The 27,626-nt window shown below is 38.4% G+C and overlaps 1 protein-coding gene across 1 annotated transcript in view; it reads left to right on the forward strand.

The window, feature by feature from the left end:
• The window catches only part of PARL (presenilin associated rhomboid like), a 53,367-nt gene that overhangs the window by 15,009 nt on the left and 10,732 nt on the right, over positions 1 to 27,626 (forward strand). The window contains exons 5-8 of the mRNA XM_077754567.1: positions 1,606 to 1,654; positions 16,768 to 16,863; positions 18,135 to 18,284; positions 19,956 to 20,026. Of these exons, the coding sequence (XP_077610693.1) occupies positions 1,606 to 1,654; positions 16,768 to 16,863; positions 18,135 to 18,284; positions 19,956 to 20,026 (366 nt within the window). The remainder of the gene's footprint in view (positions 1 to 1,605; positions 1,655 to 16,767; positions 16,864 to 18,134; positions 18,285 to 19,955; positions 20,027 to 27,626) is intronic.

Here is a 27,626-nt window from a genome sequence, read left to right on the forward strand (position 1 = left end):
AAGCTACAATAGCTAACAGTGATTTATTCAGTACAATGTGTTTGAGAAGATAAGAATACTGACCTGTTCCATAATTCTGGATTCCTCAGAATGCTACAGGTTTCCATCACACGTCTGTATTACAAAGTTTTGATGGCCCAGTTGGTTCTTAGAATGGTGAAAAGTGACACAAGCAATATACATAATCTTTTCCAAAGATGGATTTGCTTATACTAGGTAAACAAATGATAGGTTATAAAATATAAAATCCATGCCCTTTAAAGAAAATTAAAACAGTACATAAATATAACACAGGGAGCAAAAGCCCAGGGAACCCCTACATCACTATATATTGTAGGGAGTAAGGTCTGAAAACTCCTAGACAATTGAATTATAAATACAAAAATGGAATAATTGTATATGGATCAATATACATATTGATCTGTAACTTTTTTTTTTTTTTTACATTTGGGTTTCTTTCTGTATTGGTATACCTAAGATATGGTTCAATTTCATAGTTAGAATATGTTTTTAGGGGCGCCTGGGTGGCTCAGTTGATGAAGCTTCCAATTCGTGATCTCGGCTCAGGTCATGATCTCATGGTTTGTGAGATCAAGCCCCACGTTGAGTTCTGTGCTGATAGTGCAGAGCCTGTTTGGGATTCTCTCCCTCTCTGCCCCCCCTCTATGCATGCTTTTTTTTTTTTTTTTTCCCCTCTCTCTCTCACATAAATATACTTAAAAAATGTTTTTTTACTTTAAAACTTGAGTCACGGAAAAATTCCAAACAAGTATAAAAGAAAAGTATAATGAACCCCTGTCATCCGTCTTCAGTGATTATAGACACAAAGCTAACTTTGTTTCCCTTCCTTACCCACTACTGATGACTGTAAAGCAAATCCTAGGCTTATTTTGATATGTGTCTCCCTTTTTCTAAACCTCAAATTATCATACCTTAAAAGGTAATTTTAGAAAATATTCTTGGTTAGGATTTTAAAAGTAGATTGGACCTTGGTGAATAATCATTTAAGCTTGATCTATATCAAATATATAAAATCAAATATATAAAATCTATATCTGATAGTGTGCTAGGTGCTTTGTTACTGCTGTTTCTCACAACAGTACTGTTATGCGTCTATTTACTGTCTGCATTTCATATGTCAGAAAACAAGTTTAGAAGTAATTTGTCTGAAGTCACAGAGCTAGGCAGTTGCTCTGTGTAGAGAATGTAGGCTAGCTGTAAAGCACCTGTGTTCTGTTTTGCCACATATTTATTATATCTGTTTATTGGTAATTAAAAAAATTCATTTTAACGTTTATTCGTTTTTGAGAGAGTGCAGGTGGGAATGGGGCAGAGAGAGAGGGAGACACAGAACCCGAAGCAGGCTCCAGGCTCTGAGTTGTCAGCACAGAGCCCAAGGCAGGGCTTGAACTCAGGAACCATGAGATCATGCTGTGAGCTGAAGTTGGACACTTAACTGACTGAGCCATCCAGGTGTCCCTGTTTATGGGTATTTTTACACATGAGGAATCTTTTTATGCACAAAGCATTTTCTCTCTGGCTTTTCATTTTCCTAGCCTGAAAGTATTTACCATATGGTGATAGGCAATTTTCCTTCTGTTTTAGATTAACAAGTGGTGGAATAACCTAAGTGATGGCCAGCGGACTGTGACAGGTTTGTGTTAGCTTACACGTTTTAGCCATTCAAGGGAAGAGAAATCAAACCAAAAGGTAACAGTATGTCACAGTCAATGGCTTTTGTACTCTGCTCATCAGTGGTTTAGAAGACAGAGTCTCTGTACCTTCAGGCTAATGTAATAGTATAAAAAGTAGTGTGGCATAATGGTATACATGATGCTCTGGGTCAGTTGCTTTCTAATTTTGATATAGTAGGACACTGATGAAATAATCTATCTTTGTTGTAGAATCCTAGCTTGTGAAATAGGTTATGAGTATTTATTACTTCCCTGTTAAAGAAATTAAAGGGGATATTGATTATACCTTCTTTATGCAGAATGCTTTATACACATTCTCTCCCTACTTCACAGGGTTGCTTACTGGGTAGTTATCTCCCTTTATACCAATAAGGAATGGCTTTCAGAGAAGGAACTTTTCAAAGGTCACACTGCTAGTAAGTAGTAGAGCTAAGCTTCAAAACCCAGGTCTGTCTCATTCTAAAGCTGATTTTCTCTTTACTGTACGCTGTTTATAAAACCTCTTTAAATAAATGTAAGCATGCCATGCATGTCATCGTGATAATTTAGTTTTTGTTCTTTGTAAATTTTTATGCTGGCTTTTCAAGGTAACACTTGTGTAATATTTTATGGACTTAGTTACCTGAGAAATTTGGGGAAATGGATTTGAAAGTTTAACAGTTGTACAGGTAGGAAAAAGATCTTCCTACAGAAATAGCAAAATACTTTTTCTCAAATATGGTTAGTCTTAATGGTACTCTTAATTTTTTTTTACCTACCCAAGTGGGGAAAAGGTGCTTATTTTCTTCCTTTGGACTCTTTCTGGAAGGTTTGTTTTCTGTCACCTTATTGGAACCTGAACCGGTTTTCAAGCTTATGGTTCAGACATTTCTTCCCTTAGGAGGTGTTACTGGACTGAAGTGGGTCTGCTCCTTGCTGAGCTATAACCGAGTACACCAGGTGGAGTTGCCTCAAAGAGTTATCCTTATTTGTACAAATAAGGAGACTGGGGAGTACTTTCCGAAGCCAGGCCTCTATGAGCAGGGGTAAGCAGGCTTCTTTCATCAGGGCTTGAGATGAATATTCTGAAGGTACTTGGTGATTCGTCTGCTAAGGCTTTCCCCTCACATGTTTCTGCTTCTGTTACGGCAGTTCATTAGTTTCTAAAAGATGAAAGTGACCATTAGGCAGAAGCTTCTGGGAATTTCCTGAGTTCAGTGACTCAGGGAGTCTTGCTAATAACAGAAGTACTTTCATTTTTTTGAACTCATTGCACTTTTTAATCATTTATAACATAGCCTGCCTTATGTAATTGTACATGCAGCATCCTTAAGGACAATGATGAGACTTTTCTTTCTTTTTTTTTTTTCATTTTTTTGTAGCAACTACCACATGTCTTCCACACAGTAAAGGCACTTGATGAAAATCTTTAAGTGAATGAATGTTGAATGGGCTCTTGAATCAAAGGACTGAGATTTTTCAAAAGTATATTATCATATTGTAGAGTTGATTAGTCAGTGAGATTTAATAAATATGATACCTTTAAAGATAGCTGTGTACTAGCACATCTCTTTCCATTAGGATTAACAGGGGTTTTTGGTTTGTTTGCTTGTTTCCTGAAAGTAACGGTTGGTTAAACATCTGACTCTTGGTTCTGGTTGTGATCTAGCGGTTTGTGGGTTTAAGCCCCATGTTGGGCTGTGTGCTGACAGTGTGGAGCCTGCTGGGGATTCTCTCTCACCTTTTCTCTGCCCATCCCCCTGCTCATGCATGTGCTCTCTCAGGATATTAAAAAAATAAAATATTTCTCATGCCAGTACATAGCTTATTCAAAAAAGTTGGTATTTGGAGATAATTGAAAATCAGAATTTCCCCCAGCTTTCTTTTTTATCTTTTAGTCAAATCTTTTATTTGGCACATAGGATCTAGCAGTAGGGAGAGACATGTTTTTAATCTTAACTAGCAGCTTGAATGTATAGTTTTTTGAACAACATAAACATTAGCAGTCATGCCAAATCCTTATTGTGAGGTTGTCTAAGTCACTTTTAAAGGCTGAGGAAATGCTCTTTGATCTGTTCAGTGTCACCTCAGACTTCTGTTGTAGGAAATCATTATTCTGGTAGCAGTGACTCTAGTTTTACAACATTTGTTAGCACTACATAATAAATTAACTATATACTAAGATTCTCCTGTTTGTGTGCTATTCTCATTACAGTTCTGTCCTGTCTCTTCACAAGTGCCAGTTCATCCAGCTTACCTTGCTTAGCTCTCCCAGTTGCTTCCTCTGGGCTGATCCTAGGTGAGGTTGGCTTAGCTCCTGATTTTAATTGAGGATTGATTTATGGGGTGACAGGTTCACTCTGTACCACTCTCTTTCTTGGATAGCAGATAGGCTCTGAGTGGTTTTTTTTTTTTTTCTTTTTGGATTTTGAAAGAACTTGAGAAGTCCTTAGGAGGCCACTGACCTAGAGAATTTCAAAGTTCTTTGAGACCAGTGTGCTTTTTTACTTTGTAGTATTCACTCCTGGATAGTGGCAACATGAAAGCTCTGGTAGATTAAAGAAGTCTGATTGTTACATTGAACATTTCACATAAGGACTCCTTGCTGTCTGAATCTAATGAGCTCCTAAGTTTGGATGGCAAGATTTTGGATATAGGAAGCTCAGGCACATAGTTGAGGCATAGGAAATGTTTGGTTCCCAAGCTTGAGATAGCAAGGAGTATATCAGATTTCCCCATATCTCTTTGATTCATAGGCTTAGATGAGAACAAATCATAAAAAATACCTGTAATTTATTGTTAAGGTAGAGTCCAGTGGTGAGGTGAAAAGCCTCCTTATCTTAAGAGTTATGATGTCCCATTTGGAATCCCTGGTTTTGACTCAATCTCAGCCTGTCTCTGGGAATCTCTTTTTCAAGTGTGCTAGAAAATTGGTCTTGCTCCTTTTTTTCCCTCCCTGTTTGGTTATTTTGGGGATTAAAAAATTTTTTTGGTATTAATCATAATTATTACACAGAAATATCTCCCCACACTTCACATTTCTTTGAACAATTTTTGTATGTTCACTTGGTACTTGTAGGAGCATCAGATAACATTCTTCAGGTTAGACTTGTGCCTGATGCTTTTTACACTTAAGCTCTTCTCCTGTTCTGTTGCGTTGATCTGCAAGGCTTTTAAGCCTGTATTTGAAGTCCCTAGGCAGCCCCCAAGGAGAGTATTTCCCCTACCTTTCTAGCTTTCAGACACCTGCCAGGTTTTCCTGTTAACTTAGCAGAATGCTGACTTTAATTTGGTAAAGCTAAGAGAGAGAAACCTACTAAATTATTGTATCTGATGAAGGAGGAGACAGGAAGGAGGAGGATGGGAAGAGAAAACTCAAGAAAGCAGTGCCCCATTTTCTTTACTAGTTCATATCTATTGTCAGCTCCAGAGTTTACGTACTGCTATCCTAGGGCCTTGACCCTTCTGCCCCAACCTCTAAAGTGTTTTTTTTTTTTTAACATTTGTTTATTTTTGAGAGAGAGAGCATGAGTGTGTGCACAAGCAGGGGAGGGACAGAGAAAAAGACAGAGGATCCTAAGCAGGCTCTGTGCTGACAGCAGAGAGCGTGATGTGGGTCTCAGACTCATGAACCATGAGATCATGACCTGAGCTGAAGTCAGACGCTTATTAACCAACTGAGCTAACAAGGTGCCCCTAAAGTCTGTTTTTCCTTTGCTTTCTGCTTCTGCTAGAACTACTTTATTTTTTAGTTTCAATTTTCTTTCCTCTTATACCTTTCAAAGATTTTGAGCTATGCTTCCTTGACTAAGGTCTCCTTCCCTGCTCCTGAAGTTGCTCAGAAGACCATGTTTACTTGGTCTTCTAGTTAATCTTCACCTTTTAATTTGTCACTTTTTCCTGAAACTCTTGGTTTATCAGTCTTCAGACAAGTTATTTTTATAAGGTAAAGAAAAAACTAATGGTTGAGTGCCACTTAGGCTTCAAGCACTTGGGTAGGTACTTTACGTATATACTATTATTATCCTTATTAGTCTTCATTGTTAGCGCCTTATTAGTGATATCCTTATTGTTCAGAATGGGTAACTGAGGCTCAGAGGTTAAATAACTTCTATCACACAGCTCTGGGTGGAGAAGGAACACACTCCATTCTTAGTTTAAATAATACTGCTTTTTATTACATCTTTTAACTTCAACTATAGCAGATCATCACTAAATTACCTTACTGATAAACCACATTTCCTGCTCCCATCCCAGGGATTTGGGTGTTTACTGACAGCCCAAATTGCAGCAAATTGCCCCAAGATGGTAGGCTGGCACTCAGGGATAAAAGGGAGCCCTTTTTGGCTTTGATTAGTCTTTGTCATTGTAAAATAAATAAATGTGCATGTAAACAGATTAAAATAGTGGTAAAGAATATATAAAGTGAAAAATAAATCTTTCTACTGTAGGCTTCCAGTTCTGCAGTTTCCCCATAATAACCACGCCTTTTTAATTAAACTTGTATGTTCTATCAAAACATCTGTTTGTATATAGACATTTATACTTCTCTGCACCTTGTTTTTTTATTCCCTTGATATTTTAAAGGACATTGTATCAGTACGAGTAGGTCTATTGCTTCTTTATATTTTATTGAAGTATAATGTACATAAAAGAGCATGCACATGTCAAGTGTACAACTAATTTTCACAAACTGAGTACATCACTGTAATTAGCACCCAAATCAAGAAATGGAAATTACCAGCACTCCGGGCTCAGAATGTTATTTTTTAATAAGATTGTAGTATTTCATGGAAATGAATACTATGTAGCATGTCTTTTATTAATGGATATTTAAGTTGGTTAAAGTCCATGAATAATAAGGTGAATATCCTTAGAAGAGATATTTGCACACTTTGGCAAGTTAATTTTTAGGAGAGTTACTGGAAATAGATTTGCTGGGTCAAAGAATATTTGTTTAAAATTGAATGTATCATCAACTTGTCTTGAAGTTGTATACCAATTTAAACATCCTCCATCAATATACAGAGTTTAAATAAGTCCTTTATTTCTCAAAGTTGCTCACAGAGGAGGTTACATATTCTCCTCTACAGGGAGGGTGCAGAGAAATAACCCCTTTTGTGGTTTGTAAAAGTCTTTGTCTCTCTTACTGTGAATTTGCCCTGTTCTTTTCATCTACCCCTATCGCGGTTTCTGTTTGCTGCCCAGTAGGAGGATTGAAGATGGATGGTGTTTCTGGATTTCCTGTTGATTCCTGGAAGCTGTGGGACCAGTCCTTAACTAGTTTTGTCCATACTGCCCAGGAAGAGAAATTGTAGTCACTGTGAAGCCAACAGGATGATCCCTGTGCCTATAGTCCTGGTTCCCAGGGAACCTGAGGTGGGGGCCACTTGAGCTCAGTTCTGTGGTTGTCCTGGATGTATATACTAGTCAGTGTCTGTACTGGCCAGGTCTAGCTTCCTTCTGATGAGAAGCTGTGGAGTGGGAAGCTGGCCCACCTCATCAACAGAGGGGATCCTCTACTTAGCTACTATACCCCAAGTGGGATAGTGGGTTCTTTTTTAGGAAAAGAGGAAAAAAAGGTTGTACTACCTTCCTTGGTCTAAGGAGGAAAATAGACTGAGCTTATTGAACCAAACAGTGATTCCCAAATTAGCGTATATTACTTTTAATCAAGATATTATTCACATATCTTAAAATTTGGCATATAAAAGTATGCAGTTCAAGTGGTTTTTATTGTATTCACAGGGTCGTGCAACTATCATCATCTAATCCCAGGACATTGTCATTGTCCTGAAAAGAAATTCCATACCTGTTAACAGTCACTCCCCATTCCCCTCCTCCCGTCAGCCCTAGACAGACACTAATTTATTTTCTTTCTCAATGGATTTGCCTGTTCTGGACATTTCATATAAATGGAATCACATATGTGGCCTTTTGTGTCTGCTTCATTCACTTGTAATGTTTTCAGCGTTCGCCTATGTTGTGGCATGTATCAGTCCCTCGTTTCTTTTTGTGGCTGAATATTCCATAATATTGTTTATTTATCTGTTGATGGACATTTGAGTTATTTCCATTTTTTGGTTAGTATGATAATGCTGCTGTGGATTTTTGTGTATACATTTTCATGTAGACATGTTGTCATTTCTTTTGCTAATATACCTTAAGTGGAATCACTGGGTCATGTGGTACTCTTTAACTTTTTAAAATTGTGATAAAAACATAAAATGTACCATGTGGGCCATTTTTAAGTGTACAGTAGTGTTAGGTATGTTTATGTTGTTGTGAAATACTTGCAGAACTCTTTTTTGTCTTGTAAAACTGAAACTCTATGCCAATTAACACAATTTCTCCTTTTCCCCCTCCTCATCATGCCACTTTATTTTTACACATTTGACCATATACCTCATTTAAGTGGAACCAAACCGTATTTATCTTTTTTGACTGGCTTATTTCACTTAGCATGTCCTTAGGTTTCATCCATGTTGTAGCATGTGATAAGATTTCCTTCCTTTTGAAGGCTATTGTCTGTATATTTTTATTCCATTGTATATATCACATTTTGTTTATGCATTAACTTATTGATAGACATTTGGGTTCCTTCCGCCTCTTGGCTATTGTGAATAGTGCTGCTGTGGACATGGATGTGCAATTCCTTTTTGAGACCCTGCTTTCAGTTCTTTTGGATATTTACCCAGAAGTGGAATTGCTGCATTATATGGTAGTTCTATTTTTAGGGTATTTTTTTTGTTTTGTTTTGTTTTGTTTTATTTATTTCTAGGAGAGAGAGACAGCATGAGCAGGGGAGGGTCAGAGAGAGAGGGAGGCACAGAATCTGAAACAGGCTCCAGGCTCTGAGCTGGCAGTCAGCACAGAGCCCGACTCGGGGCTCGAACCCACGAACCGCGAGATCATGACCTAAGCGAAAGTCGGACGCTTAACCGACTAAGCCACCCAGGCGCCCCTTTTAGGGTATTTTTTTGAGGAATTTCCATACTATTTTCCATAGTGGTTGCATCATTTTACAGTCCCACCAACAGTGCACAAGAGATCTGATTTCTCCACATCCTCACTAGCACTTCCTTTCTGTTTTTTTGATGGTAGCAATCCTAATGGGTGTGTGAGGTGACACATTGTGGTTTCAATTTGTATTTCTGTAGTGGTTAGTGATGTTGCACATCTCTTTGTATGCTTGTTGGCTGTTTGAGTATTATATTTGGATAAATGTCTATTCCAGTCCTTTGCCTATTTTTATTTATATTTTAATTTTTAGGTTTATTTATTTGAGAGAGAGTGTGAGCAGGGAAGAGGCAGAGGAGGGGCACCTGGGTGGCTCAGTTAAGCGTCCATCTTGGGCTCAGGTCATGATTTCACAGTTCGTGGGTTTGAGCCCCGCGTTGGGCTCTGTGCTGACAGCTAGTTCAAAGCCTGGAGCCTGCTTCGGACTCTGTGTTTCCCTCTCTCTCCGACCCTCCCCTGCTCATGCTGTCTGTCTGTCTGTCTCTCTCTCTGTCTCTGTCTCTCTCTCTCTGTCTCTGTCTCTCTCAGAAATAAATAAAACATAAAAAAATTTTTCTTGGAGGAGGAAGAGGGAGAATCTGAAGCAGGCTCTGTGCTCGACCTCCTGAAAGCGTGAGATCATGACCTGAGCTGAAATCAAGAGTTGGTTGCTTAACCCACTAAGCCACCTATGTGCCCCTATTTATTTACTTTTTAAGGGACTTTTAAAAAAAGTTTATTTTGAGAGACAGACGTGCACACGTGTGCGAGTGGGGGAGGGGCAAAGAGAAAGGGAAAGAGAGAATCCCAAGTAGGCTCTGTGCTGTCCATGCAGAACCCCATACATACAGAGCTTGATCCCATGAATCATGAGATCATGACCTGAGCTGAAATCAAGAGTCAGACGCTTAACTGACCGAGCCACCCAGGTGCCCTCTTTGCCTATATTAATCAGGTTATTTGACTGATTATAGGACTTTTTTTTTTAATATATTTTTTAGATAAATGATTTGTAAATATTTTCTCTTATTCTGTAGATAGCCTTTTCACTGTTTATTGTGTACTTTGGACAAACTTTTAGGTTTGATGTCTCATTTGTCTATTTTTGCCTGTGTTGCTTATTATTTGTGGCATCCTATTGGAGAAATAATTGCCAAGTCCAATGTTAATGCTTTTTCCCTGTGTTTTCTTCTAGGTGTTTTAATAGTTTTTGTGCTCATGTTTATGTCTTCGATCCATTTTTAGTTTTTATATATGGTGTAAGAGTCCCAGGTTCATTCTCTTGCATGTGGATGTCTACTTTTCCCCATAATTTCTTTTTGAAGAACTGTCAAAAAAATTTTTTTTTTGAGAGACAGCAAGTGAACACGAAAAGGGGAGGGGCAGAGAGAGGGGGAGACACAGAATCTGAAGCAGGCTCCAGGCTCTAAGCTGTCAGCACAGAGCCCAACTTGGGGCTCTAACTCAGGAGCCATGAGATTGTGACCTGAGGTGAAGTCGGCTGCTTAACTGACAGCCACCTAGGCACCTGCCAAATTGTTTTCTAAAGTGGCTGCCCCATTTTACGTTTCTTTAAGAATAGTATGAGGATTCCATTTAATGCTTGTCTTTTTTTCTAGTATATCAATAACTACATTTTTTGTATCTTCTTGTAAAATATACATGATATAAACTTTATCATTTTAGCTCTGATGTGTACAATTCAGTGACATTAAATATATTCAGTGTTGTGCAGACATCACCACTGTCCATTTCCAGAACTTTTTTCATTCTCCCATCCCAGTACCCATTAAATAATTTCCCATTTCCCCTTCCCCTTAACCCCTGGTCACCACCATTCTGTTTGTCACTGTGAATTGCCTATATCTACTATAAGTGGAATTATATGTTTTTTGTGTGTGGCTTCTTTTGCTTTTTAGCATACTGTTTTTAAGGTTCATTCATATTGTAGCACGTATCAGAATTTCTTTTTCTATTTTTTTTAAGGTTTAGTTGTTTTTGCATTGTATATGTACATCACATTTTGTTCATCTGCCAGTGGGTATTTGGGTTGTTTCAACCTTTCGCTATCATGAATAATGCTTCTCTGAACATTTGTGTGCAAGTCTGTATTTTGAGTCTCTTCTTTCAGTTCTTTGGGGTATATAATTAGACGTGGAGTTGGTGGATCATATAATTCTGTGTTTAATTTTTTTTTTTTTTTAATGTTAGAATGCTTTTGNAGAGAGAGAGAGAATCCCAAGTAGGTTCCATGCAGTTAGTGCAGAGCCCTACATGGGGCTTAATGTCATGAACTGTGAGATCATGACCTGAGCCAAAATCAAGAGGATGCTTAACTGATTGAGCCACCCCGGTGCCCTCTATGTTTAATTTTTGAGGACTGGAATTTTTAGAGTGACTGTACCATTTTGCATTCCTATCAGCAAGGTATAAGAGTTTCAGTTTCTCCATAGTCTTGCTAATACCGATTTTCTTTTCTTTTTTTTTTTCCTCCTTTTCTCTTTTCTTGTTTCTTAGGCATCCTAATGGGTGTCAGGTTTTTTAAATAGCCATCCTGATATGTGTGTTTGGTATTTCTTAGTTTTAACGTGCATTTCCCTAGTGGTTAGTAATGCTGAGCATCTTTTTGTGTGTGGTTGTCCGTTCTTATTTGGAGAAATGTCTGTTTAAATCCTTTGCCTACTTTTTGAGTTATCTTTTTATTGAATTGTAGGAATTCTATATGTATTCTGTATACTAGATCCTTATTAGATAAGATGATTTACAAATATTTTTTCCTATTCTATGAGTTATCACTTTGTTAATAGTGTTCTATGAAGCACAAGTATTTTTAAGTTTTATTTATTTTTTTAAAGTTTATTTATTGAAAGAGTGTAAGAGAGTATAAGTGGGGGAGGGGCAGAGAGAGGGAGAGAGAATCCCGGGCAGGTCCTGCACTGTCAGTTGAGAGCCCTATGTGGAACTTGAACTCACTAATGGTGAGATCATGACCTGAGCTGAGATCAGGTCAGCTGACTGAGCCACCTGCCCCTGTTTTTCCAGTTTCTTAAAGTGGAAGGTTAGATTATTGATTTGAAATCTTTTTCCTTTTCTAATGTAGGCATTCACAGCATACTTTTGCTGTACCTCTGAGTTGTAGTGTTTTAGCAGCTTGGTTGTCATAACAAAATGCCATAGACTTTTTGGCATAGTGGCTTAAACAACAGAAATTTATTTTCTCATAATCTGGGAGGGTAGAAGTCCAAGATCAAGGTGCCATCATGGTTGGTTCCTGGTGAGTACTCACTTCTTGATTTATAGACTGCCACCTTTTTGCTGTGTCTTCATTGGCAGGGGGAGAGAACCAGAGCAAGCTCTCTGGTATCTCTCTTCTAAGGAAATTGGTCCCATCATGGGGGTCCCACCCTCATGACCACATCTAAATCTAATTACCTCTCAGTCCCCATTCCCCAGACATCATCACATTAGGGCTAAAACATATGAATCTTAGCAGAACATGGTTCAGTCTCTGTTACATTTTTGTTTTCATTCATCTTAAAGTATTTTCTGATCTCCCTTATGATTTCTTCTTTGGCCCATTGGGCATTTAGGAGTGTGTTAATTTCCACATATTTGTGACTTTTCCCCGTGTATTATTGATTTGTAACTTCATTGTGATCAGAAAACATAATTGTATAGTTTCAGTGTTTTAAAATTTATTGAGGTGGATCAGTTGGTTAAACATCTAATTCTTGATTTTGGCTCAGGTCATGAGCTCACGGTTTGTGACATCAAGTCCCACTTCGGGCTCTGTGCTCTTAGGCTTTGCGTTGACAGATTCTTGGGAATCTCTCTCTTCCTCTCTGTCCTCCCTCCCCCAAATAAATAAATAAAACTAAAAGAAAAAAAAATTGAGAAATTTTGTGGCAGAACATGTGGTCTATTCTGGTTAATGTCACATGTACTCTTGAAAAGAATGTATGGTCTTGTGTTGAGTGTTTATAGATATCTGTTAGGCCTACCTGGTTTATAGTGCTGTTCAAGTCTTCTGTTTCCTTGTTGATCATCTCATCTATTATTGCAAATAAGGTATTGAAGTCTCCAACTGTTATTTTTAAACTTGTTTTTCTCTTGAGTTCAGGTTTTGCTTCATATATTTTGGGATTCTTTTGTTAGGATCATATATGTTTATAATTACCATATTTTCTTGATGGATATATCAAGTTGATCCTTTTATTATTGTTAATGTCCTTCTTTGTGTCTAGTGACCTCTTGTTTTAAAGTCTATTTTATTTATTATTATTTATTTATTTATTAGGCTATTTATTAGGCTTATGGTGTACAAGATCCCAGAAATATATTGAGGTTTTATAAGCTTCTATGGACATCTCACTCCTCAGCCTTTCCTTTTAAGATTTTTGTTTGGTCTCTTGTTTACTCCATATATTATCCCCCACCATAGGCAGCCATGGACTTAAAACACTTCCCTGTAATTGTTTTTGACAAGTGCCCCCTGGGAAAAGGAATTGTGTACTTGAGCTCCAAGATGAGTCAAATATAGACAGCCTTGCAAGTTGGGGGGTTGCAGGGAACTATTTCAGATAGGTCAGATGATAACAATTCTTTGGAAGGAGGCTTTGAAAGAGTTCCAGATACATTGTGCTACCTCTAGTGCTTGCTAGGCTGTACAAGAAATGTGGGTTGTTTTCATAGCTTTTAGCTTCAACTTAGAGCTGGAAAGCGGAGGGTGGGAGCTGGGCAAGTTAAAGTGCCCCAAACTTGCTGTTCTTCTTGGAGATTCAGCCATTTTACTTAAATGTTGAGTTGCTGCAAGCCTTTAGCTAGTTTCCAGCGTTGTGAAAAAGTTGTTTCTAACAGATTTTTGCCAATTTTTTTGTTGTTTTGTGAAGGGGAGTATTTTTCAAGGTCCTTTACTTCATTATTTTCATTGATGTAACCCATTGTGTTCCTTTTGGTAAAGGTATGTGTTGAGGCAGCAGCAGTCTTCTTAAATCAGCAATATCGAGCTTGTTCAGGAGTTGACTGAGGAGGGAGGAAGCAAGTGATGCTCGTTCTAAATGGAGATACAAAGACCTTAAGCACTTCTGCTTCTCAGAGGGAAAGGAGGGAACTGTTGTCAGCTTCTTCATACTAGCTGCATGTGGTGTATTTTGTGTAAGCCTCACTACAGCTTTTGTAAGGTATAAGAAGTATTTACCTTCATTTTACAAATGCTGAGGTGAAGGGGATTAAATGCCTCAGACCACAAAGCTCTACTAAGTGTCATACCTAGGATTCAGACTGGGAAAGACTATTCCCTTTCTACTATATTTTTCATTTGTGGGTTTTCACCATGTGACTGCTGCATTTAATTGTGCTTTTTCATTTCAGCACAGTCACATGTTTAAGAGAAAACACTCACATGTAGAAGAGAAAACTGAGGCTGAGAGGTTAGGGGCCTCTTGCCTAAGTTGGAGTGTAAGTAGGACAGAGTCAGTTCAGATGGTCTCCTTTACCCATGCCTGTAGGCAGTGTGCAGTGTTAGCTCAGGCCTAGGATTACCACACATCCTGTCCTGGTCACTGGCTTCTGGGGACCAACTTGCTGTTTCCTAGGTAAGGAGCCCTTTGTCTGATCTGAAATCCTAGAGTGACGCCACTGAATTTGGCGTCACTAAATACTAAATACTAAATACTAAATACAAATACTAAAAATTTGTATCTCTTGGAGCCTCGGTTTTTCCATCTGTAATTGGCCTTCAAAATGGCAAAGGCAAATAACTGCATTTTACTTTTCTCATTTTAAATTTGTTAGTGTATCTTAGAATGAATTACAGTGATTTGTGTACATAATTTGGATGTGTGTGTTCAGTTGCTTACTGATGGGATTCTTAACCTCTTAACCGTAGACTGCAGGTGTGTTCTGGTGCTGATATTCTGTCTTAATTTACCAAAAAGTCGTCTTTGGGTTGAGAATTTGGCAGTATTAACTCTTTGGCTACTGTTAACCTTGATATCTTTGATTATCTTTCCCCTTGTAAAGTCTTTTCCCTAGTTGTAATCTCTTCAGCCAGAGATACTCTCTACTCCAGGGTGCTGTGCTGCTTGCAGTTTCCAGAATTGTGTGCCTTATATCACTGGTGTCAGAAAGTAGCCTGTGGAACATGCAGAGTAGTTGTTGCCATTTTTCAGCCTAGCAGGCAGGATCAGGGACCCCAGTTTGCTTTCTTTGGATTGTACCACAATTGGAGCAAACTGTTTGGCCCCAATTATTTTCATGATCATGGAAGCCTGGGGCCAAACTCTTCTCAGTTCTTCTTTATCCCCAGATACCAATCACTATGTACAGCATCTAGACCTCAGAGAATTTTCTGGGATAAAGATGTTTAAATAAATCCCTGCTCGCTTTCTTAGGATAAACCCTCTAGGGTCTGTTCGTCTATCTTGGGAGGCTCCATCCTCCCTTTGCCCACCTCTTGCCCAGGGTTCCAGGGTCCTCCTCACTGGGAGGTATGCATAGGACTCTTGCTTGCCTTGCTTATGACCCCTTTCCCCCATCCTTTCATGAATACCATTCCTCTCACCATCTTTGAAGGAGTTCTAGTTATTTACTGAAGGTGTATGAGAGCTGTCAGTCCCCACTAGTAAGACATAATATAAAATTGATGGAATCAATTCAGTTAAATAGAATAAAGCACCATTTCATGTGCCATGAAGAAAAAATATTTACACCTCATCTATGACATACCACCAAGGTGTAAGATGCATCCTGATTACAGATATTAAAAAAGGGAAGATGTCTTAGAATCTGAAAAATGGTAGCTTCCTTTCCTAACTAACTCTCAGATGGGAGAGAAAAACTGGAGAGACTACTAATGCCAGGGGATAGCTGAGAGCCAAAGATGTAGCAGCTGGTGGGGATTATATGATGAATATCTTCTAAAATAAATCCTCTTACCAGAATGTTGCTGGAATCCATGCTTACTGTCATTGAAAGAGTTGAAAGGGATAGTTGCCTACTGCCAAAAGAGACTAGAAGAATGAATAAATGTTTAAATTCCTTTAATTAATTCAAGCAGATGAGTGCCTACTATATGATCGTGGAGTTATGGTACATTGCAGTTGGTGTGTTTATTAAAGTTTATAGTTTTTAAGAATAATTTTGTTTCTTCACTAAAATGTGACTGAAAAGTTAATTCTATCATTAAATAATAAACCTCAGTTTAGTGGTAGTTGTAGCAGTATCTGTTCTTGCAGAAAAAAAAAAGTCCGCCAGCTCCCATATATTAACAGTTTCAAAAGCAGTTGCAAAATTCCACATTATTCCTGAGTTCTTATCTAACATGTATTTTTCTCAGACAAGTGGATTTTTATTTGGCCAGATGATACATAGGTGTTTGCAGAAGTTTAAGAGGTATATTATTCCTTGTGGAAAAAGAAGTGTGCAGTGTAATAGAGCTTTTCTAGTCTTGGCCAAAGAACCCAATTCTGTACATTACTGGTCTTTAGCTTGGCCATTTTCAAACAATAATTATGGATATATTGTTTATTGAGAAGAGTGTAAACTGTAAAATAAGAGGGCGCCTGGGTGGCTCAGTCAATGAAGCATCCGACTTTGGCTCAGGTCATGATCTTGTGGCTCGTGAGTCCGAGCCCCACATCGGGTTCTGCTGATAGCTCAGAGCATGGAGCTGTTTCACATTCTGTGTTTTCCTCTCTCTGACCCTCCTCCACTCATTTTCTCTTCCCTCCCTCCCTCCCTCCCTCCCTTCCTCTCTCTTTCTCTCTCTCTCTCTCTCTCTCTTTTTCTTCCTCTTTCTTTCTCTTTCTCTCTCTCTCAAAAAGAAATGAACATTAAAAAAGAAGTAAAGTAAGGATTTGAGTGAGGGAAGTTAGCTTCTAGAGCATTTGTAATTTTCCGGGAATTTTCTGACTATACAAATGCAAACAGTTTGATACTTAAAAACATTGATTTCACTTTCCTTTAGCTCACCCTCTCCCCCCAAGAATATATTCTTACATAATTGTGGTTGAAAATCTTATGCAGGTGGACTTTTGATCAGACTTTCTTTCTTCCAATTTTTAACCTCTTTAAATTGTAAATCATTATTTTGTAGGTATCATAGCTGCAAATGTTTTTGTATTCTGTTTATGGAGAGTACCTTCTCTACAGCGGACAATGATCAGATATTTCACATCCAACCCAGCCTCAAGTAAGTTTACTTATGACTTTATTTTGAGATAGAGGTAATATGAAAGAAAGAAGCTTTGTGTTAATTGAAATGCTATACAGAGGTTGAGTTACTGGTCAACAATTAATTATAAGCAAAATCCAGAAAATAGACGGGAAGCTCCTCGAGGAAAGGGACCTCATCTCTCTTAGTGTTATGTCCCAAGTACCTAAAATGTGCCTTGTACATAGTAGATAAGTATTTTTTTTTTAATGTTTATTTATTTTGAGAGAACAAGCACAGGCAGGGAACAGGCGGAGAGAGCAAGAATCCCAGGCAGGCTCTGCACTGTCAATGTAAAGCCCAACACAGGGCTCGATCTCCCAAACTGTGAGATCATGACCTGAGCTGAAATCAAGAGTTGGATGCTCAACTGACTGAGCCACCCAGGCACCCCAGTAGATATGTATTTTTTAATGACATAAGATCCGTGATCACTACAAGTTAACTCTTTTTTTTTTTTTTTAATTTTTTAAAAATGTTTTATTTATTTCTGAGATAGAGACAGCCTGAACAGGGAAGGGCCAGAGAGAAAGGGAGACACAGAACCTGAAGACTGACTCCAGGCTCTGAGCTAGCTGTCAGCACAGAGCCTGATGCAGGGCTTGAACCCATGAACAATGAGATTATGACCTGAGCCGAAGTCGGACGCTCAACTGACTGAGCCACCCAGGCGCCCCACAAGTTCACTCTTTGAGGAGACTATTATATATACAACTTTATATCTATAATTGAAATAATTTACTAATTTTTTTTTTTAACTATTGCCATGAGGACAAGTTGCTTTCATTGAACTGAGAATTTTTTTTTTTTTTAATATTTTATTTATTTTTGGGAGAGAGAGACAGCATGAGCAGGGGAGGATCAGAGAGAGAGGGAGGCACAGAATCTGAAACAGACTCCAGGCTCTGAGCTGTCAGCACAGAGCCCGACATGGGGCTCGAACCCACGAACCGTGAGACCATGACCTGAGCTGAAGTCGGACGCTCAACCGACTGAGCCACCCAGGCGCCCCTGAACTGAGAATTTTTATTGGTTGCTTACTAAGTAAAAAAGAGAGATTTAAGATAATTCTTTACCATTTTGAAAAATGCTAGCTTAAACCATCTTATTTAAGCTTTTGAACTGGCTCTGTTTTTGTTTCCTGTGTTTGAGCTGTTTCATAATAAAAATGAAAAAACTCTAAAGCAGATAATTTTTAGGTCATGGCTGTGTGTCCTATGATTAACAGACTGTTTTTCTATCTCTTGTAGAGGTCCTTTGTTCTCCAATGTTGCTGTCAACGTTCAGTCATTTCTCCTTGTTTCATATGGCCGCAAATATGTATGTTTTGTGGAGTTTCTCCTCCAGTATTGTGAACATTCTGGGTCAAGAACAGTTCATGGCAGTGTACTTATCTGCAGGTAATAAGCTTTAATCTCAGGATCTTTTGGCATATTACAAGCACACTAGCCAATCTGGAGGAGGAACAAAGGGAAGGATCATAGCTGTATTCTGCATATGAGGATTGTATGTAAAGAATTGTACACACTGTGGTAGAGAAGGACACTGCAGGCTGGCTGGATTGTTGGCTTCCTGCTTCTCGTTTTGCTGATTTCTTAGATTAATTATTTAGGTATGTGTAGTTTTATATTAGGAGAGATGGGAGTTAAGATGTAGTGTAGAATTTAAGCATGTCATTTTTGTCTCATTAGGCCTTGGCTACTTTAGCTCAGGCCCACGTTTTATAGATAAGTTCTTCCCAGACTTCCTGGCTATCTCAATCATCTGGATCTTTGTTAAATAATCTTAGGCTCATTTCCCACAGTGTGTTCATTTTCCAGAAAGCTTAAGATCAGAGCTTTGTATTAAGATTGTCAAGAATGAGTTTATTCTCTTTTCTGCAAGTGTATATCTTAGTCTGGAACCACTCCAGTTGTGGTCCTGGGGGTATCATCGTTTCCTTATTTCAGCTAGGAAATGGTAGTAGAGGATTCCAGGTTCCTAGATGCTACTAAACTGGCAATTAATTGGTCTGTTAAATTTTACCTCTCTGTTTGCAAAATGTACTGAATTAAAAACCACGTGGCATAAAAATTCATTTCTGAAATCCCTTCATTTTTTTACTAGATTTTTTTAAGTTTATTTTTTTTTTTTAGTAGTCTCTACACTCAACATGGGGGTCGAACTCACAACCCTGAGATCAAATGAGTTGCATGCTCTTCACACTAGGCCAGCCAGGTATCCCTGAAATCCCTTTATTTAAAAACAGTGTATCCGGAAGTGATACTATAGTATGGGGAAAGAAAAGCACTTGAGAGCTTGAAGACAGAAAACCTAGTTTCATTAGATCCTGTTTTTCTATTTGCTGTGGGATATTGCAGAAAAGACTGTAATACACCTCTTTGAGGATAGTGATCCTCTCTGACAAGGGGTTGTAGAAAGAATTAAATAGACACATCTACACAAGGCCCCAAAAGGGTACTTAATCACTGTTAATTAAACACCCATGTATCTGGTCCTTGAAAACTAGAAACTAAGCAACATCTTTGGCCTGTGCCAGAAGTGTGTAGTTTTTTCCTAAAGCACTAGTTGTATTGTTGTAAGTACACATGGGTCTATTTCTGGTACCATTAATTCCTGCTCTATAGGAAGTTTTTAAAAATGAGCCACATTCAGCTTAGATGACATTGGAGCCAAAGGGACTTGTAAAAGAGCATCTAGTCTAGATTGCAGCAGAGTCATTTGGCAAGCTGGGTAAAATGTAAATTCCCTGGTCCCATTCCCAAGAATCTGATTTAGTGTTTGGAGTGCAGCCCAGAGGATTCCCTGACAGTTGGTGAGTTTGGAACTTAGCTCTTTTATGTTATAGATGAGGGAAGTGAGAACTGAGAGTTAAAGTAAAGGACTCTGTGTCACTCAGTAAGTTGTGCAGTTGGTCACACTTTCTGAAGTGATCGGATAAGTATTCATGCCTGCACCTTGTACTGAACCAGGTAGAAATAGGACATTGTTAATCTATGTGGGGTGGAGATCAGAAATGGAAACCCTTTTTATACTACACTAAAATTATTGAAATGTGACTTATTTCTCAGGCGTTATTTCCAATTTTGTCAGTTATGTGTGTAAAGTGGCCACAGGAAGATATGGACCATCACTTGGTGCAGTAAGTATTTGTAATGTAAATTTTCTTAACTTAGTCTTTAACTTCATTTTGAAATAATTTTAGACTTCTAGAAAAGTTCAAAATTAATATTAGAGTTTTTATATACCCTTTACCCAACTGTTAAGTACAGAACCACAGTAGAATGATTAAAGTCAGGAAATTAACACTGAAAAAATACTACTAACTAATCTGTGTCTAATTTAAAGTTTATAGAGCCTTTAAACAATCAGTTGAGTTTCCGACTCTTGATTTCGGCTCAGGTCATGATCTCATGATTCGTGGGTTCAAGCCCTGTGTTGGGCTTCTTGCTGGCAGTGTGGAGCCTGCTTGAGATTCTCTGTCCCCCTCTCTATTTGCCCTTCCCACAGGTGCACTGTCTCTGTCTCAAAATAATAAACTTTAAAGAATAAAAAAGAATTTATGGAGTCTTGTAAACTTAAGGCTATAGCTTTTAACCATAGGTCATTTATATATACTGTACTTACTAGAACAGACTACAAATCAAGAGGTAGTTGGAACAATGGGTATCCAGTCCCCAAACTAGACCGCCTAATCTAGCATTGGAAAATTCTCAATAATTACAGATTTGAATCTGGTACTATATCCTCTGTGTAGTCACTGTTTGCACTCAAATAGGGCAGATGAGACTAGTAGGCACTGTACTAGAAACTTGGGATATAGCCAGTGAGCAAGATGATCACAGTTCCTTTCTTGAGGAGCTGTTATGGGTACTTAAAACAAAAAAAAATGTGTTTTGTTTATTTTTTAGCTTAATGGCAGATTTCTAGGCACATGGGAATCTTTACATAACACCTCTCTAAAGACTACATGTTCATTTTGTACATATTTAAATGCTAATGCACTTAAATACAGTCAAATAGGGAGTCTCATATTTAAAGAAACAAGGTTCAGTTTGGAAGAGAATTCTTATGTAATCATCCCATAATGTGTGTGTTCCTCATATTTGTGCATACTTCATTTTTCTTTTTTTATACTTAATTTTCCTAGTGAGACCTATCTCTTGTCCTGTCACCTACATGATTTTTAAGCCCTCCTTTTTTCCTTCAGGAATGTTTTATGTACAAGATTTGGTGCTGGTATAATTTCAGCCTAAGCACCTGTTATGTGAAGGCAGCGAAGACCACTGGGATGAATCAGAAATGGACTCTGACTTTAGTTGGAGAAAACATTAAATACATATCTAATACACACTAAAAGGGCTGAGTGTTCTCTAGAGGACTTGGGGTTTCTGAGAGTGTAGGTACTTTTCTCATTAACTGAGAGGATCCGGGAGGGCATTTTGATGTGCTACAGGGGTTACTCATTGTACAGATAAGAAACTAAAGTACAAGATGAGAAGAATGTGACAGATGGTATTTGGAATTAGGTCGGGTTTGAATCCAGCTCTGCCACTTATCTGTGATTTCTAGGACATACTACCAACCCTCTCTGTTTTTCTATGTAAAATGGGGCTAACACCTCTCTTTGTGATCTGCAGTGCAAGTGTGTTAGGTGGCATAGCATAGTAAGGAGCATGTGCTAAGAAATGTGGTAGTGGTAGTTCCTGTTCGGTCATCAAAATTCTGTAGAGCCATGTCAGAATAAAATTATTATCCCCAAATATTTTCATTCATTTTTTTTTGGTTAAAATTAAAGACAACTAAATCACCAGGTATAATGATATTTTTGATGAGAAATCTAGAAAAAAATACGATTGACGAAGTTGTGTTAGAAAATGTGAAGTATTGGTTTTACTGGCTTCATCATAATCTTTTGTTAAAGGATGAAGGGAACTACTAGAATATTTGTCAGTTACCATATTGACATTAGGGAGTAAAAATACTGGATTTTGGTAAGGGTTTTGTTTAGTTAGAGCTCTGCATATTCTGAATCTCACAAAGATTGTTTCTTAGTAGTTATTGGTAGGCAACTTTAGTCTGCTTTTTAAAAATTTATTTTCTGTGAAATGTAACCCTTAATCTTTAGATGTTAAAGATCAATGAAGTTTTTGTGGTAGGAAACAGCATTTGTTAAAATGTTAGAGAAGCGTTGTTTGCTTGACGTTGTAGTATATCATAGGCCAAATTGTAGCTTACTTAACATATGGTAACTTGCTTACTGTAACTTCATTGATTTAAGTATCACTGATTTAACCTATTCTTAAAGTGAATTTTCTAAGTCGGGAAAGGATCTTTAGTATCTTCTTACAGCATTGGAAGTAAAATAAAATGTTCACTAGAATGGATTCATTTGGAATTCCATTTTCATTTATCTATAGTGTTGGGAGTATAACTCTTGTATAACTTTCTTAGTAGCTGCTCCACTATCTGTACTTCAGTTATCGCAGTCTACTGGTGGGAGTGTCATTTTACCAGTTTGAGGTGAACCTTACCTCCCTTTTCATCCCTATGTCCTCCCCAAATTATAATATATAACTGTCTAAATATTTCCACTGCATGCATTTAGAATATTGGCCACTGTTATTACCATTTATGCTTCAACCATTAAACATCATTTCGAAAATTCCAAGGGAGGGAAAAAAACTATTGTATTTATGCATAATTTTTCTTCTTTTTTGTCCATTGTTCTTTCTTGATATTCTAAGAGTCTTCTTCAAAAGAGTTTATTTATGTATTTTTTTTAATAGTTTATTGTCAAATTAGTTTCCACATAACACTCAGTGCTCATCCCCACAAGTGTCCTCCTCCATGCCCATCCCCCCCTCCCCCCACATCCATCAGTCCTCAGTTTTTGTCAGCATTCAAAAGTCTCTCATGGTTTGCTTCTCTCCCTTTCCCCCACCATTTCCGCCCTTCTTCTCCCCCTTGGTCCTCCGTCAAGTTCCTCCTAATCCTCCTATACGTGCAAACATATGATATTTGTCCTTCTCTGCCTGACTTATTTCGCTCAGCATAACACCCTCAAGGTCCATCCATGTTGCTACACATGGCCAGATTTCATTGTTTCTCATTGCCATGTAGTATTCCATGGTATAGATAAACCACATCTTCTTGATCCATTCATCTGTTGATGGACACTTAGGCTCTTTCCATGTTTTAGCTATTGTGGAGAGTGCTGCTATGAACATTGGGGTACATGTGCTCCTATGCCTCAGCATTTCTGTATCCCTTGGGTAAATTCCTAGCAGTGCTATTGCTGGGTCATAGGGGAGTTCTATTGTTAGTTTCCTGAGGAACCTCCACACTGTTTTCCAGAGGGGCTGTACCAGTTTACATTCCCACCAACAGTGTAGGAGGGTGCCCGTTTCTCCACATCCTCGCCAGCATCTAGAGTTCTCTGATTTGCTCATTTTAGCCACTCTGACTGGCGTGAGGTGGTATCTCAGTGTGGTTTTGATTTGTATTTCCCTGATGAGGAGGGATGCTGAGCATCGTTTCATGTGTCTGTTGGCTTGATATTCTAAGAGTCTTCTGTCATTTCCTTTTTATTTAGAGGATTTTCTTTAGCCATTCTTTTAGGTAGGTATGACAAATTCTCTTTAAGTTTTTCTTTGATAATGTCTTGATTTCCCCTTCATTTCTAAAGGATATTTTCACCGGATAAAAGATTCCAGACTGACCTCTTGGCACTTGAAAAATGTTGTGCCGTTTCTTTTTGGCTTCTATAGTCTCTGAAGAGAAATTCTTTGTTGTTCAAATAGCTGGACTTCAGTTCAAGTCATGATCTCACTGCCCCCATCGGGCTCTGTGCTGACAGCTAAGAGCCTGGAGCCTGCTTCGGATTGTTTCTCCCTCTCTCTNAACATTAAAAAAATATGTATATAGCTTTTCCCCTATAGGTAAGGTGGTGTTGATCCCTGAAGATTTTTTGCTTTGTCTTTAGTTTTCAGAAGTGTGACCCTGTTGTCACCAATTTCCTTATGTTGATCTTGTTTGGAGTTTTCTCAGCTTCGTGAAACTAGAGGTTTATGTCTTTGGGGAAAATTTCACCTGTTATTTCTTTGAATGCTTTTTCAGCCTCACCTTTCTCTTTAGAACAATGATGACATGATGTTAGTATAATCTCTAGGGTCCCTGTCTTTCTGTAGTCCAGATTGGATAATTGCTACTGTGTTTCAAGTTCACTGATTATTTTCTTTGTCCTTTCAGTTCTGCTTGGGCCTATTTATTGAGTATTTTTATTTAGGTTATTGTATTTTTCAGTTGTAAAGTTTACATTGTTCTTGGTATCTTCTGTTTCTTGGAGGCTTTCTGTTTCTGTGCTGTTTTTTTCACTTGTTTCAAGCATGTTTGTAACTGCTTATTAAAGCATTTTTATGATGGCTGCTTTAAAATATGTGTCATGCAGTTTTAATATCTCTGTGTCATCTTGTTGGTGTCTGTTGTCTTTCCTCATTCAAGTTGAGGTTTTCTGGTTCTTGGTATGTTGAGTGATTTTTAAATGAAACCTGGACATTTTGGATATTATGAGATTTTGAATCTTCCTTAAATCTGTTCATGGGACTGCCCCTGACACTGCTCTAACGAGGGGAAGGTTGACCATTACTGGCGAGGTGAAAGCCCAGGTTCTTTACGCAGCCTCCTTTGACACATAAGGGACAAGAGCTCTGGTTACCAGGGGGCAGGACTTGGAGTTCTGGAAGTTCAGTCTCCTTTGTAGAACTCTCCTGGCTAGGAGGAACAGGGTGCCTTGTTCCGCGTGACCGTCACTGACCCTACCCTGTCAGCTGCCTCCTTGGAGTCTGCAAGGGTAGAAGTCTCAGCTCTCCATTCAGCCTTTGTTGACAAGGATTGGGCCACAGCCTTTTCTGTTGTGTGGCTGGAGTAGATTGGTTATTATCTAAAAGCTGACTGTCTTGTTAGGCTACCCTTTCTTGGTCCTTTGGCTAGAGAACATTTTGGGGCTTGGGGAATAGACCTATTGTATCTGAGTTCATAGGGATTTTGGGGATTTCCAGGTGATGAGCTTCTCCAGAGCCAAGACTGAGCAGTATGAGGCCAAAAGAAAACCCAGAGGATTCACCAGTGTGTCATTCCCTGGATCTCAAGGTTCCTAGCTGCTCTGCTTTTCTTTCTAAGCCTTTCAGAGTCATCTTCTATTTGTTCTACAAGTAGTGCCAAGGTTTTGGCTGTCCTTAACTTGTGGAAGAACAAAGCCCTTTAGAGCAAATTCATTTAAAATTCATGGTGCAAAAAAAATCATACATGTAAACAATATGATACAAAGATTATATAGATATAGAAAATTGTTTATGAAAATTGGTTTCTTATGAAATAAGTAAAATTATATGCATATATTGACTGTAAGTACATAACCAGTGTACATAAATTGTTAGTGGAGAATAAAAGATCTTCACCTGTAACCAAGGAGGCAGATCTCTAAAGTCTATGTGAGTTGGGGTTTCTGATCTCTGAAATTGTACCTAAAATATATATGAATGTGAAATATTTCTGAGGAGAAATGGTTCGTGTTCACTGTATTCGTAAATGCCCCTGACTAGAAAAAGTAAAAAATAAAAAAATAGGGGTGTTTGGGTAGCTCAGTTGGTTGAGCAGCAGACTCTTGATTTCTGGCTCCATGCCATGGATGTCAGGCTCCATGCTAAGCTTGGATATTCTCTCTTTCTCTCTCTCTCTCTCTCTCTCTCTCTCTCTCTCTCTCTCTCTCTCTCTCTCTCTCTCTCAAAATAAAAACTGAAAAAGAAAGAAGAAGGGCTTCATCAGTTAAGTGTTCGATTTTGACTCAGGTCATGATCTTGTGGTTTGTGAGTTTGAGCCCTGCGTTGGGCTCTGTGCTGCTGGTGTGGAGGCTGCCTGGGATTATCTGTCCCTCTTTCTGCCCCTTCTGCAATCTCTCTGTCAAAATAAATAAATAAAAATGAGGGAAGGAAGGAGAGAAGAGAAGAAAAAAATAATCTGTGCATGGAGGTAGGCCCAAACATTTGTCAAAAAAGGAAGTTGGGATTTATTCAGATACATAAATGTTTATATTTGTGTAGGTAAAGGTCACTTTGAGAAATTTCTAGATGGACAATGGAACTTCCTTCGATCTTTAATGTGTAAGAACAATAAGATATAGAGAAACTGGCTTTCCACAGAAATGCACAGTAATGAGAATTTTCTTTCATACTAAAATATCTATAACGAGCACTTTAGATGAAGAATAGTAATCATCTATGGAGAAGTAATCTAGAGGCACCTCATAGAATTTCAGTGTTCTTCTTTCACATCAAGTAATTCTGTTGGCCTCATTTGGGGGAAAGTGTAATTTCATTGGTTTTTTTCCTTTCAGAAAATAAGGTTTCAGCTTGATTCGCTTAGAGTTTCATTGAATTGACATTTTTAGGTTTTGATAAATAAACTCAAATAAACCTAGGATACTAGAGTTGCTCATATGCAATAAAGCCTTGAAGGTGATGAGCTACCGTTCACTCCAACTTTACAATTCTTAGTGACCGTGACCTCTACTGTGCTTAATACAGCATATGCTGATAGTTTGGGGGGGCAGATGTTGATGTTCCAGGCAGAACAGATCTTTCAGAATAAATACAGATATGGCCAGTATAACATGTTGTACCATGACCCAGCAAGTTTTGTGGGGAAATAAGCCAGCAGTCTTCTGAGGTGCTTCTGATAGCCTGGAAATTTACTGTGAACCCATTTAGGACTTGGAGTAGGGAACCAGGGAAAGGTGAACAAATTATGGAGGCTGTGTATGTGCATATATGTGTTTCCATATGACCAGTAATCTCCCTGTTAAGGGAAGGCAGGATTTTGGAAGAACCTTGTATGTAACAGTTAGACTTATAAAAAAGCTAGTGTGGTCCTGTATATAATAGACAGTTGATCTTAAATATAGAAGATAGAATTCTGGGAGCATTTGACTGGCTCAGTTGGTGAAGCATGTGACTCTTGATCTCAGGTTGTGAGTTTGAGCCCCACATTGGGTATAGAACTACTTAAAAATGAAAAAAATAAGATAGAATTCTGACCCCTAACCCCACTGCATAATTGCAGGTACTACCAACACCCCACCTTTACTATACAGTTGAGGTTATTGTTTCCTTGTTGCTCTTTGCACTTTTTCAGCCCAAGCACTAGGGTTTTTAAAAAAATATTATGTTTAAATATTTCTATCTATCTATTTATAAATTTAAATCCAGGTTAGTTAACATATAGAGCACTAGGTGGGTTTTTTTTTGTTTTGTTTTGAGTTTTTTTGTCCACTTACCGTCACTGAGATCTTTGGTTTTCCTTCCAAGGGATACTCATGCTGTCTTTCCATCCTGCAGTTACCCCAGCCCATTCCTGGGAATGCATCCTGAGCTAGTTTCCCTATTTGGGTCACTTCGCAACTGTGTATTAGGGATTTGGGATATCTGGGATCCCTGGGACTCTTTAACACTTTTAAAGTATTAGCAATTACTAAAATGTCACATAATCCTGTGTTTTGAAGCAACCCTTCGTACAAACAGTGGTTAAGAGACGTGGATGCTAGGGGTGCCTGGATGGCTCAGCCAGTTGAGGTCTAACCATTGATTTCTGCTCAGGTCACGATCTTACAGTCCTAGGATTGAGCTTCTTGTTGGGCTGTCCATTGAGATCCTCTCTCTCTCCCTCTTTCTGCCTCCCCCCCCCCC

The sequence above is a fragment of the Crocuta crocuta genome, unplaced genomic scaffold (genome assembly GCF_008692635.1).
Source record: "Crocuta crocuta isolate KB4526 unplaced genomic scaffold, BGI_CrCroc_1.0 scaffold70, whole genome shotgun sequence".
Lineage (NCBI taxonomy): Eukaryota > Metazoa > Chordata > Mammalia > Carnivora > Hyaenidae > Crocuta > Crocuta crocuta.